Source organism: Gadus macrocephalus, chromosome 10 (genome assembly GCF_031168955.1).
Source record: "Gadus macrocephalus chromosome 10, ASM3116895v1".
NCBI classification, from domain to species: Eukaryota; Metazoa; Chordata; class Actinopteri; order Gadiformes; family Gadidae; genus Gadus; species Gadus macrocephalus.
Window position 1 is genome coordinate 6,263,363 of NC_082391.1, and position 23,072 is coordinate 6,286,434.

Sequence of the window (23,072 nt, forward strand, 5' to 3'; positions counted from 1 at the left end):
AAGCAGCGGCAGCCCCATCAGCAGCAGTGCTCTCATCGCGATAACAGCTCACACAGGTGGTCTATGGGCTGCTGCTCCCTCGCACACCGATATTTAAAAGGACGGCGTGGGCGCGCGCCGTTAGTGCACGCGTGTGTAAAACCAGCCAGACCAACTATCATGCATTTCGACGTCCCCCCCCTTTTTCCTGCTAGACAGACAGACAGACAGACAGACAGACAGACAGACAGACAGACAGACAGACAGACAGACAGACAGACAGACAGACGACAAGAAACACAGAAAGACAGACAGACAGATAGAAAGACAAAAATACAGACCGACAGAGTGACAGACAGACAGAAAAGCAGACAGATCAATCGATAGATAGATAGATAGATAGATAGATAGATAGATAGATAGATAGATAGATACATAGATAGATAGATAGATAGATAGATAGATAGATAGATAGATAGATAGATAGATAGATAGATAGATAGATAGATAGATAGATAGATAGATAGATAGATAGATAGATAGATAGATAGATAGATAGATAGATAGATAGATAGATAGATAGACAAACACAATAATGATTGAAAGAATGTCTGAAACTCTAAGGTTGGATATAAGGAAGTCGTTTTGGGATAGCAAAGTAAGCTTTTATTCCCCCTTGTGGTTTTTGATGATACTGCAGGCCTTTCCCAGTAAATAACCTCTCGGTTTAGAAAGGGTTTAGGTTACAAATATTTCGCTTCATAGAATCCATTGACGGTTCAAAATAACACCATACACAAAACTATGACTGGCAATTGAAACTGAATATTTACCCCAACATTTGTAGAATATACTGTATCTTCAAAATAAAATATATTTTTGTCAGATCTAGTTTGTATATTCCATACTTATTAATTAATGATAATAACACTTATAATACTGATTCCACTAAAATGCAACTAATCATTATAAAATTCTTATTAATAATTAATATTATTAATTTATCATTTAATTATTATAAGATACATTTATCAAACTTTAAAACTATGAATATGGAAAATGGTAAGTTGGGAAAAGGCACCAAAGTAGTCTCAAACTAAAATATAGATATAGAATTCCAGATAGAGAAGGTATATTTGTAACATTTGCAGAGACTACACCAATGCTTTGCTCCCCATTTGAACTGACAATAGGGGGGTTGAATCCCTAGAGTTATGAACACCTTCCCTACTCTGGACTTTGACTGAAGTGAAGCCACACAGAGATTTGAGTAAACACTGAGCAAAGAGAAGTATTTTACTAGTATACTAGTAAAATTGTGTTTTCCAAGCCAAAGGCAGGTGAAGGAATATAATGGTGAATCATGTGTAGACTGACAATAAATAAAATAATACCAAATCATGGAGAGTCTGCTGCTAAAACAACAAGCACAACAGAAAAGCAAAGTGCAAATAATGCAGAGACAAAGAGAGATATGAAAACCAACATAATACAGGATGCATTAAATAAATATTAAGTTTTCAATTGTAATACATGTGTCCCTAGCTCCCTGTTATGCTGTTTATTGGATGTTGATTTTATTTGGTGCGGTAAATATTTTCATACACGTATGAAATAAAATACTTCTTATGATAGATAAAAAGTGTGCACGCTCAGGAGGTAGAGCGGGTTGGCTTGTTGGCTTTTAACCGGAAGGTTGCTAGTTCAATCCTCGGCTCCTGATACTGAGTGTCGAGGTGTCCCTGAGCAAGACACCTCACCCTGACTGCTCCTGACGAGCTGGCTGTCGGCTTGCATGGTTGACTCCGCCGATGGTGTGTGAATGTGTGTATGCAAGTCGCTTTGGATGAAAGCTTAACGCCGTAAATGTAAATGTAAATGAAAAACTATAATATGTTGTAATCATTGCCATGTGACACATTGAGCGTAGACTCTCAACGCAGACGGTGACCTTTTGTCCCAGAACCTTCCCAGGGTGTGAATCCATTCCTTTAAGCAAGACCTGCTGTTGGGAACATAAGCTTTCAAATAAAATTAACCCAAAGTTAAAACCACCATCTGATTCAGCACAATAAATAAAATACACAAAGAAATAAATTCGTGCATCGGTTTAAAATAATTTATTCAGAGAATTATTTGTCATGTCTGAGGTAATTACAATAAAGTTTTGTCTGAATTTAAACATCCTGAGAGTTTTTTTTTTTTTTTACCTTCCTATGAACTCAAGGACCCAGAAAACGCAATTGGAGATCGTCCTGACCCCGTCCCTGTAATCCAGGGTCTCACAGAACAAACATCGGCATACTGTATCAGAATGGTTGACTGAACTGCTGGACATGGGCCAGGGCACGTCACACATCCCTGATCCCGGGTGTAGAGTCTCAAAGTGTCCCATCTCTTCTCCTGTTCACTTCCTTCCACCTCCGGCCTCTGACTCAGGATTTGGTCGCGTAGAAGAGACCCCAGCGCTGGTCGCCCACGTTGCAGCGCTTCAGTTTGTCACTCCAGCCTCTGACCACCTCCAGGTAGTCCTCCTCCGAGACCTCCTGCACAGAGCACCAGAGTCTGTTGAAACCCTCATCTAGCCCTCATCCAGCCATCGATTCATCCTCCATCACTGATGTATTTCAACTGCAGCACGAGCCAGAGTCCACATGGGACAATTACTAGTATATAGAATTTAATAGAATCATCCATCTATTCAACCATCCATCCATCCATTTATGCAGTATTGAGTTATAATGTGATGTGTGTCTCTCTCACTCTATGTGTGTGTGTGTGTGTGTGTGTGTGTGTGTGTGTGTGTGTGTGTGTGTGTGTGTGTGTGCCCTCCCTCTGGCAGGTGTGACCTACCGCGATGTACTCTTCTTTGATGGCAACTGCTCTCTCCAGCTCTGTCTGGATGACTTGTATGAACTGGGCAGTCCTGTCCTCCGCGCGCACGCTGCAGAAACCAGCCTCCTCAATGAACTGCGGAGCAGGATGGACACACAGTCACACAGTTAGACTGCAGTCCAATTTGGAAACGCCATTCTGGGATTATTGGATTGTTAGTTGGAGAATATTATAAAGTCAGATTTATATGTAACACTGTATTTGTTGTGTGAAGATGCAATTTTAAATGCACAATTTATTTATTTACCAATAAAATATAATTAACATATGCACATTTATGATTATATTTATATTGCTATACCTTTCGTGTTTATACGTGTTCAATATTATTTATATTTACTTATGTATATATTGTCTTTTGTTTTTGAGCAAAGCTTTTGTTGCAGCAGAAACCATTTCCCCCTGGTACCACAGAGCAATGGACAGCTGTACGTCCAGCCGGGGGTCTACCTGGCCGTACTGCTGAGGGGTGTAGAGGACGTAGCCCCTCTGCTGGACGTAGTCCTGGAAGGTGGGGCTCCAGGGCTTCTCCCCGCAGCAGTAGTCGCTGATCAGCAGCTGGCCTCCGGGCCTCAGCCACGACTGGACAACGAGGAATCATGTGATGAGAGCAATGAATGGAGGGCTTGTTGGCGCATTGGGGACACTACTGGAAACTTGATAAAACACTAGTGCGCTAAGGTTAAGGGCAGGCGGATAGTTATCATATCTCCATAAACAGATGTCCGCACATGAAGGCAGATCTGTACCAAAGGATTTTAGCATCAGAAGCGCTCTGGTTTGTAGCATTAGAATCTTGGACCAATCACGTTTGAGCGGGCATTAGTTGTGTAAACAGTTTGCGTGGAGAGCAACCATCGTGAAACCCATTGGCTATGGTCTGAGGACGATCAGGGAACCCATTGGCTATGGTCTGAGGACGATCAGGGAACCCATTGGCTATGGTCTGAGGACGATCAGGGAACCCATTGGCTATGGTCTGAGGACGATCAGGGAACCCATTGGCTATGGTCTGAGGACGATCAGGGAACCCATTGGCTATGGTCTGAGGACGATCAGGGAACACATTGGCTATGGTCTGAGGACGATCAGGGAACCCATTGGCAATGATCTGAGGACGATTAAGGAGCAGCCCCCAGAGGTATCCCCTGCTCATACGACAGCAGAAGGTTTCAGACTCCTTCAGAGAGCGGGGGGCGTGCGGGGGGGGGGCGGGCCTGGGACTCACGTGGAAGCGCTTGAAGAGCGCCAGCTTGTCGTCGATGTGGAGGATGGTGTCCCGGCTGTAGATGACGTCGAAGGAGCCCTCCTCAAAGGAGCGCTTGGTAGCGTCGGCCACCTCGAAGGTCACCTGGAGGGGAGGGGTCAGCTGGGGTTAGTGAGGGGTCATCCGGGGTTAGGGAGGAGAGGCTCGGGCGCTAGTAGCTCAGGAGGTAGAGCGGGTTGACTGGTAACCGGAAGGTTGCTAGTCCGATCCCTGGCTCCTCCTAGCTGAGTGTCGAGGTGTCCCAGAGCAAGACACCTCACCCTGGCTACTCCCGACGATTTCTAAGAATGGTTGTAAGTCGCTTTGGATAAAAGCGTCAGCAAAAAGCCCCTAAATGTAAATATGTTTGATATGGTGATAGTGTGAGACAGAGATAATGTTACTTCTAGAACATATATATACAACCGACGTAGTCTGAACCTAATAGTCTTATTTAGTTGATGTTGCATATTGACGTCCCCAGCCGACTTGTGGTTTTGTGGTTGGCCCTTTGGTCTGATACTTATACTTGAGTCATAGAGTTCAAGGGAACAACCATAAAGTTACGGTTAACCAAACCCTAAACAATTCCACAGAGCCATGAATCAATCATAGATTCACTTTTCACCCTGAGCATACAACTACTGTAATTAATCAATGTTTAACTCATTGTATCACATATTTTCAAGTTAGGGATTGGACAAAGTAGAATGATTACATTATGTTGAAATAGCCTTGTGGACAATGTAGAAATAAAATATATGAGGAGACACCAATCCAGTTTTTTGGTTTACTGTGGTGGTCTTTGTATGTATTCGATATAAGGTGAGTGTGACATACTGGTTGTTCATGATAATAGGTGGTGGATGTGGTGTATGCAGTGTAAATAATGCCCTCCATTTACCTCTGAGAATAGCATGACTTACCATGGGCAGCTTCTCATCGATCGCCCTCTCCATGGCGATCTCCACCATGTTCTCAGACAGGTCCAGTCCTAGCACCTCCACTCCAAATGTCTGAACACCAAACACACAATGATCTTCACCGTCAGACTACTCATTTCAGCTTTTGTAATTCTCATATTTATCCACAAAATACGTTGACTAGACTTGAAGTATGTGGAAGTAATCTCAACAATGAAACATTTTGAAGAGAGGATAAATGGTGATGATAGAGTCTAAAAGAATGACAAATTGCATGCAGTAAATAAGCAATAAGGGTGTATGGTTGAAGCCCTTGCTCAAATGCAAAAATATCCAACTGGAGAATAACTTTTTTGTTTCACAATAAACCTAGCTGAAAATAATATAAATAATGACAAATGAGTGCATTCATAACGAAATTCATAAATCTTGGACCGTATGATGTTATGCTATTAACTGTTTGTTTTTCCCAGATGACCTGCTTGTCACAACTGCTATTGATTTCTGAAGGTCCTAACCGTCGACCACCAACTAACAGAGTTTGCAAATGTTGGCAGCACTGCCGGGCCTCTGGTCTCTACGTAACCTTGGGAAACATGTATACAAACTGAAAATTGTTTGCTATACTACTCAACTAGTGGGATCTTTTTTTGCATTTAGAAGTCTCATCCGTCCTAGTCGCCATATCTCCTAAAGGAGTTGCCCCAACACTGGGCGGCGTACCTTGGCCATGTAGAAGTTTCCTCCACCGATGCCACAGCCAACGTCCAGAACCTTCTGGCCCGGTTTCAAGTTCAACAGGTCCACAAACTCCTGTAAGAACAGAGGGAGAAACGTTGAATTCCTAATCCAGCAGGAGCAGTTTCAGGAGATATTATGTGCTGAAATCTTGCCCGACATTAATTGAGACGCGGGGAAACAGATTCTTGCAGGTAGATCCTCATTAAACAGATCATTATTGTTGAACAGGTTTTACCAGAGGGGAGCCGTAAGGGCCCTCTCGGCCCTCAGAGCGGCCCTAAAAGGTTTGTTGGATGAGTCTGCTGTCATGCGTTCTGCATCCCGGGACGTTGCCTCTGTACATGTATATATATATATATATATATATATATTATGTATGCATATGTCTATATATTCTACTGAAGTGCACACACAGCTTGTGTGATTGTAATTTGTCAGGAGGATTTGCATTTTACTGTTTTTAGTTTCGGTGATGACTCTCACCCTCTTCGTGCTGTTTGATCGTTGCTTTGCTAAGGCTTGACTACCCTTTTCGTTTTCATTTTTCAGTCAGTTCACTGGGTTTTACTACACATAAGGAAATGTTGCTACCGTTGTAATAATGTTTCTGCAACTCATACTTGTTTAATGAAACCATTAAACCTTGAGGCACTCCAAATCCAAGCGCCTGATTGGACTTTAATCGCAGAGTGAATGATTGCGTCTCATCTCACCACGACCGCATTATTGAACCAAAAGCCCCGGCATCGTAGTGACTAAATTGTACTCGAACATCGGCGTCTTCTACAGCACCACAACCTTTACAGTTCTATGGGTGTGGGCTTGGCTCTCTAAGTCCTCTTATTGCACATTTCAATTTATTTACATTTTTATTTTTACGGTTTTGTTTTGCCTTATCTTTTGCAATTTGTAGAATTAATTTATTGTAAATATAACTTAATATTTTATCAAATTGTATCCTTTTGTATCTATATCCGAAAGTTGACTTCGACTTTGACACTGACTAGACTTTTTGTGGTTGTGTGACGATCACATCACCCCTGGGTGTCAGCGTGTTGATCTGGTTAAGGGAACCTTGGTGGTGCTGAGGCCTCCTGTGCTGACGAAGCCGGCCCCAAACATCTTCTCGTAGCGCAGGATGCCCCGCCGGGTGTACTGCTTGTTATCCAGGAACTGCTGGAAGGTGAGGAACCCGCCGGGGGTGACCTGGGGACGGGGAACCTTCTCCAGCAGCCAGCAGATCTGGTTCTGGTTCTTCTTCATCTGAACCATGGGGAGGAAGGCAAGAGGAGGAGCAGGAGGAGGAAGAGGAGGAGCAGGAGCAGGAGCAGGAGGAGGAGGAGGAGGGGGGGGAAGAGGAGGAGCAGGAGAAGGAGGAAGAGCAGGAGCAGGAGGAGGAGGGGGGGATGTGGAGGAGGAGGAGGAGCACAAGGGGGTGAAGGGGGACGCTAATTTAGTTTGTTAGAGTTACAGAACTGTGTATATCCTAGTGTACGTATGTATGAACTCAATGATCTCTTGACCTGGACCAGGCTGCTGTAGCTCTGGGGATAATCTCATCCAATCTGAAATCATTTTCATAATCAGCTCATCAGCTATACCTTAACGTAGGTCTGAACTTTCTTGGTCAGAATAATGTCGAAACCAAACTTCTGGCCCCCCTCGGTCTGGGTCCAGTGCGCTGACGTGACCAGGTGGCTGTACTGACCCTGGCTCCGGTAGTTTGTGGGGTTGAATTCCCTCTTACAGTCGCCTGGGGAGAGGGGGAGCACCTTTGAATAGATGCAACTGAATTGCACTTGACTCACTATACTGTACTTCTAAACTATAGCAGTGTAAGACTAAACAAAGATCTGCAACAGCCAGTTCCTCACCAGAGGTTGTGCTGTTGCTGTAGTAATCTGAGTAGGAGCTTGCTCTTTAAATTAAGGACTCAAGAATCTGAATCGTCTCAACAGGCCGAGTGTGATGTCTGGCTTCAGGCTAGTGAGGTGACGGTGTGACCCCGTGTTGTGCTCGTGCATCCTCAGGCCTGGTACCTGACTGGTGGTTGCAGGACTCCCTGAAGAAGAGGAGGCCTCCAGGAGCCAGCCAGCCCAGCATCTTCTCCACCAGAAGGCCCAGCTCCTCGTCAGACAGGTACATGAGCAGCCAGTTGGAGAAGATCACGCTGTAGCTGTTGGAGACGGCCCGGGTCGGGCGGTCAGCTTGAGACGTGTGATGGAGATGTATCTACTCCCAATGTCTACAGTTACAGTCTACTATCAGACCTAAAGTTATCAATGGTACTTATTTGTGACAATATGGATACCACTCCTTACAAAGTCATACACATACCTATACACATTTACAAAACATTTAATTGCAATAAATTGACATATATATATATATTATATATATAGAAAAATTGTGCAAACAGATATTGTGAGAATTCCTATTGCTGTGCAATTCTTTCCTGAATTTGTGACGGTTGTTGAATCATTAGCCCGCCATCAAGTGTTCCAGACATCACCTTACCTGTTTAAGGGGAACTCAAGTTTGGTGACATCGGCTTGGAGGAAAGAAGCGTTGCTATGGTGACCATTGTCTTGTCTGTTCTTCTCAACGAAGTTCTCCATGAAGTCGACCGCCGTCACGTGGGCAGCGCTGGCAAGCAGGTGGCTGGTGAACCGCCTGGGGGCACAGGAGGGGAGGGTTGGCCTGTGAGTGTGTGTGTGTGTGTGTGTGTTAGAGTCTCACAAATATAGTGTCAATATCAGATTTCAAGGCTCCAGGCTGATACAACTCATCTCAGGCTTAGAAGAGCTCTATCTAGGGTCTAACTGGGTTCTGCTATCCTGCCACACACATTTCATTTGATTTCACAGTCGTGAGCTGAGTTTTGAGTTAGACATGAGATACCTCCCGACTGTGTCTCTTCTTCTGGTATTTTGGCATCTGTTATGTGATTTCACCATGACATGATTTTGTCTGCCATAATAGGATTTTTTTCTGCTTTACGACCATGTAAGGAGACATCTTCACCTCCCTAGAGACTATGTCCCTACTCAAGATCCCTTTGTCTATTGTGGTTTCCTGTACTCTTTTGAGCCGTGACAATCTGTGTGTGTGTGCGCGTGTGTGCAAGCGCACACACGCACAAGCACACACACACACGCACAAGGACACATGCATACGCACATACACACACACACACACACACATACACGTACACGCACACAGCCACAGACACACATCAGAGACATAGCCCCATGTCTGCGACCGTGACTGACCCGATGCCAGCCCCCAGCTCGAGCACCCGTTGGCCGGCCAGGCTGGGCAGTAGGGAGAGGACCTCTGGCAGCTCCTGCTTGGTGAGCTCCATGGCGTGGGAGTCCAGCATCATCTCCTCCACCGTGGCCTTCCTGGAGTGCTCCTTCCAGAACTGCACCATGCTGCTGCGGCCTGCAGGGGGAGGTACACAGAAAGGCACTCCTCTGTCATCTCCTGCTGCACGCCACACCAACTGTAGCCTGAGACAGTGGAGCTCTGAAGGTTGTATCTTCTGACTCATTCACTAGCCTCTAAGCTCTACCTGCTGGTATTGGTAGCATGCAACGGTAAGCCTCGGGTCGGCCAATAGGTTTTCTACGGGTTTTGCATGCTAATAACTTCCTAATATTGGTTGGATTGTGTCGTCGTCGGTGGCAGGATTGTTCCTGCATTTGCTTTGAGGTCATGTATCACCTCAGCCTGCTGGCAGGTCCTTCATGTTGGTAAAGCAAGGAATCAATATTTTTTTTGAGCAATCCGTGCCATCGGCTATCTTTAGCGTTGCTTAAATCTGCATAGAAAATGCAGTTATTTTAAACCAAGACTGGTCTTTAAAACAATAATAATTATGAATATTTGACAAATCAGGTTTGTTGGCAAATTAATAATTGTTTCCTCTGATGATATACTGATACTCTGTTATTACCTAAATTAAAGTTGAATAACCTGTTGACTTATCTTATTACAATTTAATTTTTAATAAGGGCTTGATTAACTTAATAATAATATTGCAAATCTATACTGCATTGCATTGTACGTGTGTTATAGAATAACTATAAAAATGTAAACATGAAATGTGGACCCGAAGACGTTAAATCAGGTTTGATTCCCCAATAGAGCCGATTAAAGCCTTCAATACTATAGGTTTCAGTTCATTTGGGTTTTCCCTGTGATCCTTTGTCATCATGATTATCATATTTCTGAATTGAGTCATGCGATGAGTCATCCCTGAAAGTGGTATTATGTCTAGTAGTTATTGGTAACACATTATTTAACCATTCATTAACATTATTGAATGCAGTTCTCAGCATTAATTAACAGTTCATAATCAGTTAACTTATGGTCAAGTAATCATTTATTAATGTTGTTCATGTGGTGTTAATGTTAACTGAACACCATTGGGTTTTACTTCATGTTAAAAGTTCAAGTTAGTTAAAGTTACTCTGGTTGCACACAATCTCCAATCCTAATAACCATTAACCCACTAACCCTATCAATACCTATGCAATACTATGTCAGAATTATTATTACTGCATTAACTAATGATAATGGTCACTTAATGTACCCTTCTGTTTTTTACAGAAGTGTTTGAATTTTAATTAAGATAATGGATTATTTATTCTAGATTTTATGGAGAACAGCTGCCCATTGTGTTCAGCAGCTTAACCTTGAACCTGAAATTCTTAAAGGAACAAATCTTGTGGGAATTATGTCTGGAACACAGAATAGCAAATGATTTCTACATCCAAAACATAGGGTGGTATTATGGACTGCATTTCTCCTCCATTCTTGTGTAAGGGCAGTTTTCCTCGCTAGATAAGATTTTATTTTATTATTTAATAATCCCTGTAAAGCGACTTCAGTCAAACTTTCATAATACGAGTTTGTCAATTGTTTTATAAAGTGCAAGTAAACCACATGGCGAAGCAGATTGTCCTAGTAAAAGGACAATTAACACAACTGAGATTGTTTCAGTGGTTCTGTATGACAGCAGCAGATGGATTTCCAAACTGTTGGTTATGTTCCTATTATACAGGTTTATGCATTAAAGTAAAGTTGGATAGCCTACATAGGCTGGTGCACACATTGCCTTTCAAACATTAAGCCTCTGGAAACCTCATCAAATATTCTGATAGAAATTAGTGACATCAATTATTCCCTCCATGTCACAATAGTTAAATATTTAATATGTAATTTGTTGTATCAGAACAGCCAACCTGTTCTGCTGTTGTTTGACATCCGATTAGATTCTAACAGTTAGTTCCCAGACATGAGTGAAAGATGACAGTCAGTGATGCCAGTGACATTGATGACATATGGTAGAAGCCTTTCGTCATTCGCGCCTGAATTAAACCGCGCAAACAAGTCACCATTCAGTAACGCTGAACGAGTCACTTTGAAACGTTTCTAAAAACTTTGGTGGAATGATTCGAACATACCTTTGTCCATGTTTCTGTTTTTGTTGTTGAATGTATATGGATTGAACACCAAGGGAGCTTCAATATAATTGAGCTAAATTAGTAGTCGCAGATTGTGAAGTCCACGGCCACTCGTGGCTCCGCAGCAGGTCCCTTTTAAATACCGCCGAGCGATGATGGAGGAGGAGGAGGAGGAGGAGGTGGCCAGCCACAACACTGACAATTCGACTGTACACAACATGAGGGGAGGGTCCGAGGTCGAGGTGGGCTAATCATTGTAGGGGAAATGGTCTCTAACAACCTGTCACACATCCCGGGGGGGGGGGTTCCCCCCTCTAACAGCCGACACGCTGCGCAAGACTCGTCAAACAGTATACTCTGGCCCCACACGAGCGAGATAAAGATGTGCATAGAATGGTCATATGGCCATAGTTCATATCCTCAGCATCATTACGTAACTGTTGTTCAATCACTTGTCGCTCCCCCTGCGGGGGGTGGGTGCTGACAGGGCGCTGTCCTCCCGGACGGCCGCGCGGTCTCTTCGTTTCTGCTGACGCGGAGGAAACGCGCCTGTGTGGTGCGGCGCGGTGGCGCAATATTGCGTCATGCGGTTCCAACAGCATGCTTTTGTTAACAGCTCAAAACGATGAATGATATTATGATATTATTCTACAGCATCTATCTTCTCTTTCCATCTACTTCTCTGTCTGATGAACAAATCTTAGTGCGGACGAGGTTATTGATGCGACACACCCGGATCTCCCTGGAGGAAGGTTAGTCAAGTCAGCCGTCATTCGTTCATCCGCGTCAAGAGAGCCGTCACACAAATCTTCGTGCGCTTCTACTCTAAACAGCCTTTGTGTGGTATCTCGCAACGTTTTCAATATAAAAGCCTTCACCGTTTGTGTGGATCGCTGCGATCGCTACCAGATCGGGGTGAAAACTACCAAAACAAACAAGGGTGTTCAAAGGATCAAGTATGCACGTGAGGTTTTCAATGGACATTTTTTCCGAAACTACATAAAAATCACATGGTTCCTTGTGTACAAGTAGTCAGTAGGCCTACAACGGGTAATATGGTCATCAGTCAGTGCCGGGCAGTGTTGGGAACGTTACTTCAAAAAAGTAACTGAGTTAGTAACTGAATTACTCTATAATAAAAGTTAATAGTTACCAGGGAAAGTAACTATTTGCGTTACTGTAAAAATAAAGAAAGTTGCTACATGTAGAATGTTCTCACTGGTTGATATTAATTTAAACAGGTGAACTACAGGGGAACTAGCCCGCCGGGCATTCTGATTGGATGAGGCCACACAGTACGGTGGCTCCGGTGGCTCTTAATGAACAAACTATAATCATTTAACCAAATGATCTACACTATATGTCAAAGAATTTAGATGGCTCAAAACAAAGAAGCAGTAGCCTGACTGCTATGTTCAAATGACATTTGTTCAAAGCAGTCGTTTAATTGCACTATAGGCTCTTTTTTTGTATCGTAATGTTTTGATCAGTATATGCCAATGTTGTTATCAATAAAAAATTGTTTGCACAAGACAAGCCGATGCACTTCACCATGTTGATAAGAGAATTAAAATGAGAAGAATTATGGGACAAAAAAATCAAGGGATATTTAGCATAGAAAAATAATTTGCGATTAATCACGATTAATCGTGAGTTAACTATGACATTAATGCGATTAATCACGATTAAATATTTTAATCGCTTGACAGCTCTAGTTTAAACACATGCAAACTAAACACGTAACGCATAATACAGTCCATGGTAATGTATATTATTGGGGGGACACATGCATATTAGGAACACAAGTCGATAACGATAATGCATACAATACTGGTAAGAAACGATGTTTGTTAATTTATTGCGTATATCATTAAATAGAACCACAGTTACCGCATATCATATGTGTGTTAAGTTTTTCTTTGCCAAAATGTATTTGAGGACTCGTTAGGGATGGGAATCGAGAACCGGTTCTTGTTCAGAGAACCGGTGCCGAGTCAACCGATTCCTTGGAATCATTAGCAAGCCTGCTTAACGATTCCGCTTATCGGTTCCGGACACGGCAAATGCGTCATGACGTCACACACACGCTGCTTTTGTTTTGGTTCAGAACGCAGCAAACACGGCGCCGCCGAGGAAGAAGCGCATTGTGCGTTCACACCAAACGCGACGGGGCGACAAGATCCCATACAAAGTAAACGTAGAGACGCGTATCGGGCAAATTTTTGACAGCCAATCAGCGTTCAACCGTCAAACTCAGTGCAGTGCAGTCCGGGGTGAACTGCAGCATGGAGGAGAAAGTGAAAGTGCATATATCGGTCATATATCGGTCATTTTCACTGCTAAATGGTTGAACTGCCCATTCAAGGCCCTGATATGCTTCCAAATTATCGCTGAGATGGATAAATGTGAAAACGCTGGGTTCGTGATGTAGTGTGGACATGGTAGACGGAGGCTTTCAAAAACGATGACGTTCGTGTTATGGAACAGAACGTGGGGACCAAAGTGCTGAACACAGGAAGGCAGAGACGGAGTAAAGGGAACGGGATTTATTGGTAGGCAGGCGGGTAGTCTGCCTACCCAGGTATAGGGAAAGTAGCACTAAACGCCCTATCCATTGTATGGGTCTGTGGAATGCTAATCAAATCAAATCAAATCAAATGTATTCATTAAGCACATTTAATAACAAGATGAGGGGGTGGGGGGAGATCTTAAGTTTTATTTATGTTTTAGTCATGCCTGTCTACGCTTCAAACTCGCGCATGTTGCAGAAAATATGCAACAGCGCCCCCTGGGGTCACATTTTTCGCTGGGATGCAGAATTCGGTGTAGGGGATCATGTATCATTTCCCTACACCGAAAAACTTATGTTTTTCGGTGTAGGGAAATTATGTATGTTTTTGTCTATAGCTCACTTCAAAGTGCTAACATGTGTACAAGTAGTCAGCACAACATTTAAAATGGTCATATCGGTCAGTGCCGGAACCTATCTATTATTTTGTCTATAGCTCACTTCAAAGTGCTAACATACTGCTAACATAAAAACTTATAAATGCCTGGTCTGAGTTCTAGTTTTAGTGTGTTTCTCACAGCTCATATGTCAAACCAATTGAAGTCTGTTGTCCTTTGTCAAGAAATCTATTAATTATCTGCATGACTTTATATATTTTAATGTTCTGTTTTTGTATTTGCAGAAATATTCTTTTTTGAGTAGCTTATGGGCCGATTCCATATACTCCTTCATCCAGGACTATTGCGATGACCATCCAGCTTTTCAGGCTAACGGTTTTCACTTGATCTGTGTTCTTTCCGAAGGACACCACTTCTTCCAACCACTGGCCTCTGGGAGGAGATATAGGTCCATCAGAGCCGCAGTCAGGCTGCTAAATGGACAACCTGCCTCCCACTCCCTATGCCCTCTTTGACATAATGCCTCTGTCCATAACTGTGACCAGGACTTTGTATTGTTGCAGAAACACGCCAACAAGCACTACCTCCTATTAAAGGCCCACTATGCAACTTTTTTAGCCAAAATTACATTAATTATGCAGGTTGAGAGTTATTCTGATGGTTCTGCAACCAGTTCTGGGTCGTTTGGTGGGTGTGTCATTGCCCCTTGTCGCTTCTCCAAGGAAAAAGCGCATATGCAACTTGCTCTGTTCGGACCGACACAATCCAGATGTGACGCAGCGGAAGTATCCAATCGCGCCTCGAAAATGTAGTCAGATTGTAGTTTCGAAAATGCTTTACGGCACAGACACACCCCCAAACATGGCACCGGCTAGATATAAACAGCCAGTTGCGAGGCAATTGTTGCATTCATCATGGATCAATCGACTGATAAGGGACCCAAGAGGCGACCGTCGGTGGAACAAAAGAAGAATGGACCAGAAAAGAGTCCAGACACGAGTGAAAGGGGAACTATGCAACTTTTTTGGCTTGATTTACCTTAATATAACAGGCTATGAGTCATTGCGATGGTTCTATTATACATTTTTGTTAGATTGTTCGTTGTTTCGACTCCCCCTTGCGCATCTTGGCGGAGAAAGGGAATATGTTTCTGCCGGCGACCCGCCGCCCACTCTCGCGGGAGTCTCGGGTCTCGCGAAGTAACGAATTGCTTTACGGCACAGACCCCAAACACGGAACCGGCTCGATATAAACACAAGTAACTAAGGGATTGTTACATTCATCATAGATCAGCCGACTAAAAAGAGACAGAGAAACCCAATGTCGGAGGAACAGAAGAAGAGAAAAGGGAGACTGACCGACAGAGAGGCCAGACACGAGTAAACGTTGGGCAAGCTTTTCAGGAATAGCGTGAACTGAAAGAAAAAGAAGACTGCAAATCAGACGCCGACTTGGCCGTGTTGCTTTTGAAATTGAAAGTACCCTTGAGTGCCCTTTGTCTTCGTGGTATTCTTGATGTTGATAGTCTCTGTACAAATGTGTTTGCTCAACCATTTAGTTGTGAGCCCTGTAAAAATGTGTTTTCTCGATAGTTTTGTTGTGAGCCCTGTATGTTTCTAGCTTGCTTGGTTGCAACGATGGAAACGCTTTTGTTTCCATGGGTGTTTTGCTGTTCGTCTGTCTCGTCCCCCAGATACAGGCTGAATCCCCGAATCCAGGTTCTTGTTTATTTAGATTATTATGTTGGCCAAAACTCTTGCACTGATTGTTCTGTTCAACCTAAAATAAATCCCCGTCAACTATGAAAAAGGATGGATTTATGTTTATTGCAATACAAATACACCATTTAAAAAATGTATAACCTTGTCTACACTTTTTGAACATCTACTTCGGACATGGCTCCACGCATTCGCCGGCTTCTTTGAAAACAAATGCACATGGCTCGCGTAGAAGTGCATTTGGAAGGGTCGTCAACAAGTTGTTACGACAGTGTTGTAAAATATCTACTATGAAGCTTTAGGGGGCGCTGTGTAGAGAAAAGTGTGTGCCAAACCAAGAAAACAGCGAAGAAATGCCCAATCCTGCATAGTGGGCCTTTAACAGTGGTTAATTTGAGCCAGATCCTGCCGGAACAAGATCCGGCATGTCGCATTAATGCCATAATCGCATTAATGCCATAGTTAACTCACGATTAATCTTTTTTTTTTTTCTATGCTAAATATCCCTTGAATTCTTTGTCCCATTAATTTTTCTCATTTTATTTTTTTTGCTCTTATCAACATGGAGAAGTGCATCGGCTTTCCTTGTGCAAATGTTTTTTTATTGATAACAACATTGGCATATACTGATCAAAACAGGACGGTACAAAAAAAAAGCCTATAATGCAATTTAACGATGAACATACAAAGATATGCCTTGAACATAGCAGTCAGCAGACTTTGTTTTGAGCCCAAAAAAAAAAAAAGGAAATTGTTTTTTTATTTTTTAAAAGATAATAATTCACGTTAATCTCGCGTTAAAAAAATTAACGCCGTTAAAATTGGTTTGCGTTAACGCCGTTAATAACGCGTTTAACTGACAGCTCTAAAAAATAATAGATGCATATATTAATTTACAGAACAAATCCCAAAAGTTTCATGTTGTTTATTACGATTTAACGTCATTTGAAAGAGTCTGAGATCTGTTGACGCACTGAAAAGCTGGGCCAACAAACCACGCCCGACACTTTTCAAATACAAAAAAATAACATTAAAATGTATAAAGTCATACAGATAATTAATAGATTTCTTGACAAAGGACAACAGACTTCAATTTGTTTGACATATGAGCTGTGAGAAACACTCTAAAACTAGACCTCAGACCAGACATTTATAAGTTTTGGTATAAATGATGGCTGTTGAAGATAAACACAATGAGTTTGGATTGCAGAGTTGGCAGTTTGCAGATATTGCATTGTGGTAACACATTGAGGTCAAGTGTAGACGAGTTCTTGCAGTGACTTATTTGATCACACATAGTGTTACACTGTCTACTATTACAGACGGCGTAGTGGCCATATACATTGGGGGGTAAATTGATTAAATAGCTACCTCTTTTGAATTGTCAACTGTCTATATTGTATCAGAGGCCCTTTATGATGCATATACTGATCTTTATTTGTAAATGCACAGCGTAATTATATATATATTTATCTTGGTAGACGACCGATTGCTTGCTAGTTTGTTAGCTCGACTGCACCATGTGATGGTATCTACACCAACAATTACAAAGTTCAGTACTAGTGAATCTAACTTTTATTTAGTTAGTTATTTATGTTGGATTACTAGGATAATTTAGGTTGATTTAAGGACGGGTTTTATGATGCGATAGCTAGTAGAAATAACAGTGTTTGTTTAATTATATCCTGGAAAGGGTGATGTTCAGCATATGAAGCCCTACAGATGCCGCCGATTCAACAATGCTGATTATGATGGGCGGTCAATTTAACCTGTATGGCTTTTTCGTTTTAACTTCTTGTTGACTGAATTGTTTCTCTTTCTTAGTGCCAAATTGATTCTCTTTCTTAGTGCCAAATTGATTCTTTTTTGTTTTGCAATAGCCCTCTCTGCTCTCCTTCTCATTAATTTTTCCTTTTCTAGTTGCCTTATTAGGTCCTCCACAGTCGCCCCATCAGTCCCTGGCAGTCTGGTCCCTGGAGCAGCTGGCCCTGGCAAAAGTTATTCCTTCACTGTTGACCCCTGACTGACTGGCCCTCGGCACACAAATCCCTGGATCACCCGCCACTGGATCACCTGCCCCTGGATCACCTGCCCCTGAATCACCTGCCCCTGGCAATGTGGCCTCTTGATTGCTCTCTCTGTCTCCTGTGATGTCCTTTTCAACGCTCTTGAAATCCACCTAAATTTCTCCCTCAATCTCTGTAACAATTACAAGGTAATGTTGCTGTTATATGTATTTTTTAAATCACACGCACCCACCTAACCCTATGCCTGTCCCCACTCCCAGTCCATCACCTCTGTCAGCAAATGCAATAATTTCTGGCTGCAGCCTGTAGGACGTGGACATCCACATCTAACCGCTACGTCATAATCGTCATCGAGCGTTTCTTTTTGGGACTTTCAAGTCTTTTCTTATTCAGGTCTTATTTTGGCGTTGGTTACGGCCCTACATTAACCAGGTTTGTACCACATTAATATTTGTTTAATTTCGTGTACCATGACCTGACCTTCCTATGTCACAAAAGAGGTCATAACAATATGTGGCTCTGAGTTTGCGAAGCATTAGCTGACTGGTCTGTCTCGCATACCAGACCAACGCATTTTGCTAAAGGTTTTCGTGTAGTTTAAATTGAAAAATAGAAGAATTTCAATGTGTGTGTGTGTGTGCTTGTGTGTGTGTTTTTGTGTTTGTCTTTGTGAGTGAGTGTGTGTGTTATTGTCCCTCTCGTAGTTCCTTGATTGCCACAATCATTTCACAACACACATTTAAGTTATTAATATAATTTAATCTTGATCATCTCTATTCATTAATAATGTAAGCATTAGTTAGGAGGAGCCGCCCACCACATTGAGCTCCTGCTGAGAGATTCCTCTTCCCTGTGGTGAGGAGCTGTTTCTATCGCGCAGTTAAGAACAGCTTATTTCAATAGCATAATATTACGTTACAGCCGCCCTATAGACCCATGGGCACCAGATACGGTGCGGTATTATTAATCACCACAAGGTGGAACTAAAGGCAACTTTAAACTACTTTCACTTTTATGACGCTTGGGGCGCCTTCGAGTGTGTTAACCTCATATGACCCCTTACAGTTTCTCAACAGTAAATCAAGCATGCAACTGCATGTTTCGTTGTGTCGTGTGTGTGTTTGTGTATGTGTGTGTGTGTGTAGTAGTAGTAGTGGTAGGAGTAATAGTCGTAGTGGTAGTAGTAGTTGTAGTAGTAATATAGGCACACATTTTAAAGCAATAGGCTACCACAGATCCTGATCAGATCTATTTGGTATTCTTAGTCATCGAGTTAATACACAACACCCAAACAAGCGGTCCTTAAATAGCTATTCCTTTTAGCTTGCTGCTCTCTGAACGTCGAAAAAATAAAATAAACAAAGCTTAATTTATTTCTGTGCGCAACAGCCTCTAAAAATGCTTTCAGATTGGTCATTGTCATTCTCTCTTGACATTTTTGGCCAGAAGATGCCAGCAAATATCCAATTATAATTATATGTTGCTGAGGAATTGCAGGGCAGACCACATATTTTTCTTGAAAATCACGTAGGTGACAGAGTGCAATATCAATTTGGAAAGGGTCATCTCTTGAATAAGGCACATGGTCTGTGGAGTACAGACTCTCTCATCCTCTTCTGATGTTCTGGTCAAGGTCACCTTGACTTCACATTAGAAGTGATGCAGGTGTCAGGCCTGTCTGTGCTCTCCTCATCATGTGTCTAACTTTGGTTCTCCATGTGCTTCACAGAAAATAAAAAGATGTACAAGATGTACAGAAGCACAAGACAGGATAAAAAAAGATATTAAATAAATTGTAGAGAAGACGTTATCTTTCTCTTTCATAACAATTTATAAATTCTACTGTCCTTGCAAAAATACGCTCGAAATTCTGAGAACTTTCTTTGTATTCAATAGTTATTTTATGACTATGCAACAACAAAAACAACAGATAAATCCATGTATCAGTGTGTGTGTGTGTGTGTGTGTGTGTGTGTGTGTGTGTGTGTGTGTGTGTTACTCCTGCTAGGTAATTAGACGTGATATTAGCGATGGTCCATCTCACCCACCCGGCTCTCATGCCCCTCCTTCATCCATCATGAATATTCATGAGGCCTTTCATGTTAGGAGGGTTTGTTTGTTGCTCTTTGCGTGTGTGCGCACACACCGCAGCAGAATTAGGATTCCATCTCCGGGGATCTTAAGTGAAGTGTATCTGTCTGCTTTAGAAACGGGTTCTACCGACAGGAGGATAACACCACAAAATGCCTTCTGACGCCGTGATGCTCTTGGTTTCCTTTTGTTACTCTGGGAAAAATTGTGCATTAGTGGTTCATTGGTAATCTTAGGGGCCACTCACACTAGGGCCGTTTGCCTGTTCCGTGCTGCAGGAAGATTCAGCACGATTCCCCCCCTCCCCACTCCCCCCGCTGGCCCGTGGTCACACTGCCCCAAAGGCCGTGGCCTGGGCACGATTGCTCCTTCATACATACGTCATCACGTCGTAATACGGTAAATAAGTCATCACCAAGCGTCCTCGCCGCCATAACAACAATGGAGAACAACAACGTGAATGCTGTCGTCGGCCCAAATTACAAGTAAACACTTGACTTCACTATCGCACCAACGTAAACCCACTCGTGAACCGCTTGCCGCCATTGTTTAAAATGATTGTTGCGGGGAAGAAGGGCATGGACCTATAAAGAAAAAAGGGTCACACAAGGACTACGTCATCCAGCTCACGTTGCGTATCCGCGCATGTGCGCGTGTCATCTATTTAGCATCTGTACTTTGGCCATGGCACACCTCTCCCAAGTGTGCCGTGGCCAAGGGGCTGTTCCGTGCTGGAATACGGATGGCGTGGTCATACTAGCCAAACGTTCTAGACTTTAGTATGCAAATTAGCTTGGGCACGGGCCCTAGTGTGAGTGGCCCCTTACGCACCGCATCTCCGTCCCCCCCAGGTCTCACGCTCCGCTCAGGTCGCAGGTAGCCGGGCGCGGACGCCAGCTGAGCCCAACGCTAATTAGAGAAAGAGTGAAAATGAGAGGGAGAGAAAAGTGAAAGAATACAGAGATGTTATTATTTAGAAAGGTATCGCGGAAGAGTTATACAGGCCAGACTGTGTGTGTGTTTGTGTTTGTGTGCGCGTGTGTGTTTGTGTTTTGTTGCATACGGGGAATGGGTTAACCTAGTGATTGTTAATGCTGAACACTTCTATGAACATCCGTATACTGTACCGACAGCGATATATTGTTGTTTCTCTTTCTTCTGACAAATCTTATTGTAAGTCGCTATCCTCTGCACACGTGTCTCTGATGCGCGGCGGACCTAGGAGTGTTTAGGAAGGTAGCAGGGTAAAATAATTGGTTGTTGGGATGTAGCTAACGTGTCATCTCTGCACAAACACACTCTTAAGTTAGGGAATGTTGAAACATTTTTTGTCTTGTTATTTATACTTATTGTAAGATATTCCAGTCAACATATACGCTTTAGCCTTGGAGCCAACTGTAGCTTTATTGAACTGCGCATGCGTACATGCGGCACTACGAGTAATCCATTGGGACAGAACAGACCGTAGCCTGGGCCTGCCCGTAATTCCGACACCTCATTGTTCCGACGTCTTAATGGTCCGAAATATTTCCCATTAGATCGACATGCCACTATGCCGACGGTTCAATGTTCCGAAAACGGAACCCATTGGTCCGAAGGTCCGTTTGTCCGACTTGTCAAAAAGGAGGCGCATTAGGCCGACGGTTCAATATGCCGAATAGGCCTACATATAAAGAGTTTTATACCTCGCTCTCTCTCGCTCTCTCTCACTCTCTCTCCAAAATACAACACAGGCCTACATATCACGTTCACGATGAATATTGGAGAGCAAAGTGACAGCGCTTCATTTCGACACGGTGTTTCAGCCCCATGGACAGAGAGCGTAGGTCTAATTCTCCACACACACACAACACACACACACACACACACACACACACACACACACACACACACACACACACACACACACACACACACACACACACACACACACACACACACACACACACACACACACACACACACACTGTATGAGGTATAAGTTTGACTCAATCAATACCAGCAAAATTATTTGGGCTAAAAGCCCACTGTAAACACAGGGAACAACACATATAGGCCGACACACAGCTACTAATGAGAATTTTTTTTTTTTTTTTTTTTAATTTGTTTTTCACTCACCGTTTGACTTCTTTACGGGAAAAGTATTAGTCCTTATATAACGTGCGCTTCATAAATTCACCTCTTGTGACCGTTAAAGCCCACAGCAACAGTCTGGCTTGGTGAAGTGCACTGCTGGAACTTAGCCTACATCGTCTTTTATTTTTGGTTTCATAATCACACATGTGGAATTGGCCTATTCGGCATATTGAACCGTCGGCCTAATGCGCCTCCTTTTTGAAAAGTCGGACAAACGGACCTTCGGACCAATGGGTTCCGTTTTCGGAACATTGAACCGTCGGCATAGTGGCATGTCGATCTAATGGGAAATATTTCGGACCATTGAGACGTCGGAACAATGCGGCGTCGGAATTACGGCATGGCACCCCGTAGCCATGGGAGTAAATCAAACTCAATACATTACATCTCCCTTCTTATCAAAGAAAAGGCATGTACCTAGGAACAACTCAGAAACATTATTAGCAGCTTAAATGTCCTGACTTCATGTCAGATTAACTTTGACATCCATTTGCAGACCAGTGACTTAAATAAACAAAGTAACAAACATGTAATACTTTAACTTTAACTTTTGATCAAACTAACTGGGATGGAGAGGTTACCAGCACTTCACTTCAATAGGTGTCTTTAACACACCTTGGGCCCTATCTTGCATCCGGCGCAAGTGACTTAGTCACTGGCGCATTTGTGTCGTTGCTAGTTTACAACTGGCGCAGAGCGTTCTTTTCCCACCACCGCCACTCGCCGGTAAATTAGGGATTGATCATGCGCCCCAAGGGGCGGTTCGGCGGAAGGAGGAGGCGTGTTCTGGCGCAAACGGTATTTTGCCGTTTCTGAATACCATTGCGCTACTGACCAGGAAATACCTGGTTTAAAGTCAGTGGCGCGTTGTTCAGATGCTATTTTAAGGGCGCATGCATACGGATTGCTTGTGCACCTCGCGCATACACTTTGCTTCT

General features: G+C 43.0%; 2 protein-coding genes and 1 long non-coding RNA gene across 4 annotated transcripts in view; 1 reads left to right on the forward strand and 2 right to left on the reverse strand.

The window, feature by feature from the left end:
* Positions 1-83, reverse strand: part of f8 (coagulation factor VIII, procoagulant component) — a 24,480-nt gene extending 24,397 nt beyond the window's left edge. Inside the window, exon 1 of the mRNA XM_060062290.1 lies at positions 1-83. This exon is cut by the window's left edge and continues 140 nt beyond it. Coding sequence (XP_059918273.1) covers positions 1-36 — 36 coding nt within the window. The 5' untranslated portion in view covers positions 37-83.
* Positions 84-2,083: 2,000 nt separating this feature from the next.
* pmt (phosphoethanolamine methyltransferase) lies at positions 2,084-11,419 on the reverse strand. Of its 2 annotated transcripts, none has more exons than XM_060062298.1 (12): positions 11,256-11,419; positions 9,057-9,228; positions 8,302-8,457; positions 7,824-7,960; positions 7,386-7,537; positions 6,859-7,047; positions 5,767-5,856; positions 5,047-5,136; positions 4,103-4,225; positions 3,325-3,456; positions 2,833-2,949; positions 2,084-2,525 (listed from the first exon to the last, which is right to left on the reverse strand). In XM_060062298.1, the coding sequence occupies exons 1-12, from the start codon at positions 11,263-11,265 to the stop codon at positions 2,415-2,417; spliced, it is 1,479 nt and encodes a 492-aa protein (XP_059918281.1). In that variant the 5' UTR covers positions 11,266-11,419; the 3' UTR covers positions 2,084-2,414. The 2 variants fall into 2 exon arrangements, with proteins under 2 accessions (XP_059918281.1, XP_059918280.1); XM_060062297.1 differs by having other exon boundaries at positions 9,057-9,270.
* A 152-nt stretch (positions 11,420-11,571) lies between these two features.
* Positions 11,572-15,120, forward strand: LOC132465599 (uncharacterized). The gene is made up of 2 exons (XR_009527621.1): positions 11,572-12,007; positions 14,568-15,120. It is a non-coding gene; the product is annotated as an uncharacterized LOC132465599 (long non-coding RNA).
* Positions 15,121-23,072: the final 7,952 nt, after the last annotated feature.

Excerpts from the sequence above, each read along its gene's own strand:
- pmt (XM_060062297.1), bottom strand. Across the intron at positions 7,961-8,301 it reads CTTGAGTTCCCCTTAAACAG|CTACAGCGTGATCTTCTCCA; the intron begins GTAAGGTGATGT and ends CGTCTCCAACAG. Across the intron at positions 5,137-5,766 it reads GAAACTTCTACATGGCCAAG|ACATTTGGAGTGGAGGTGCT; the intron begins GTACGCCGCCCA and ends TTTGGTGTTCAG.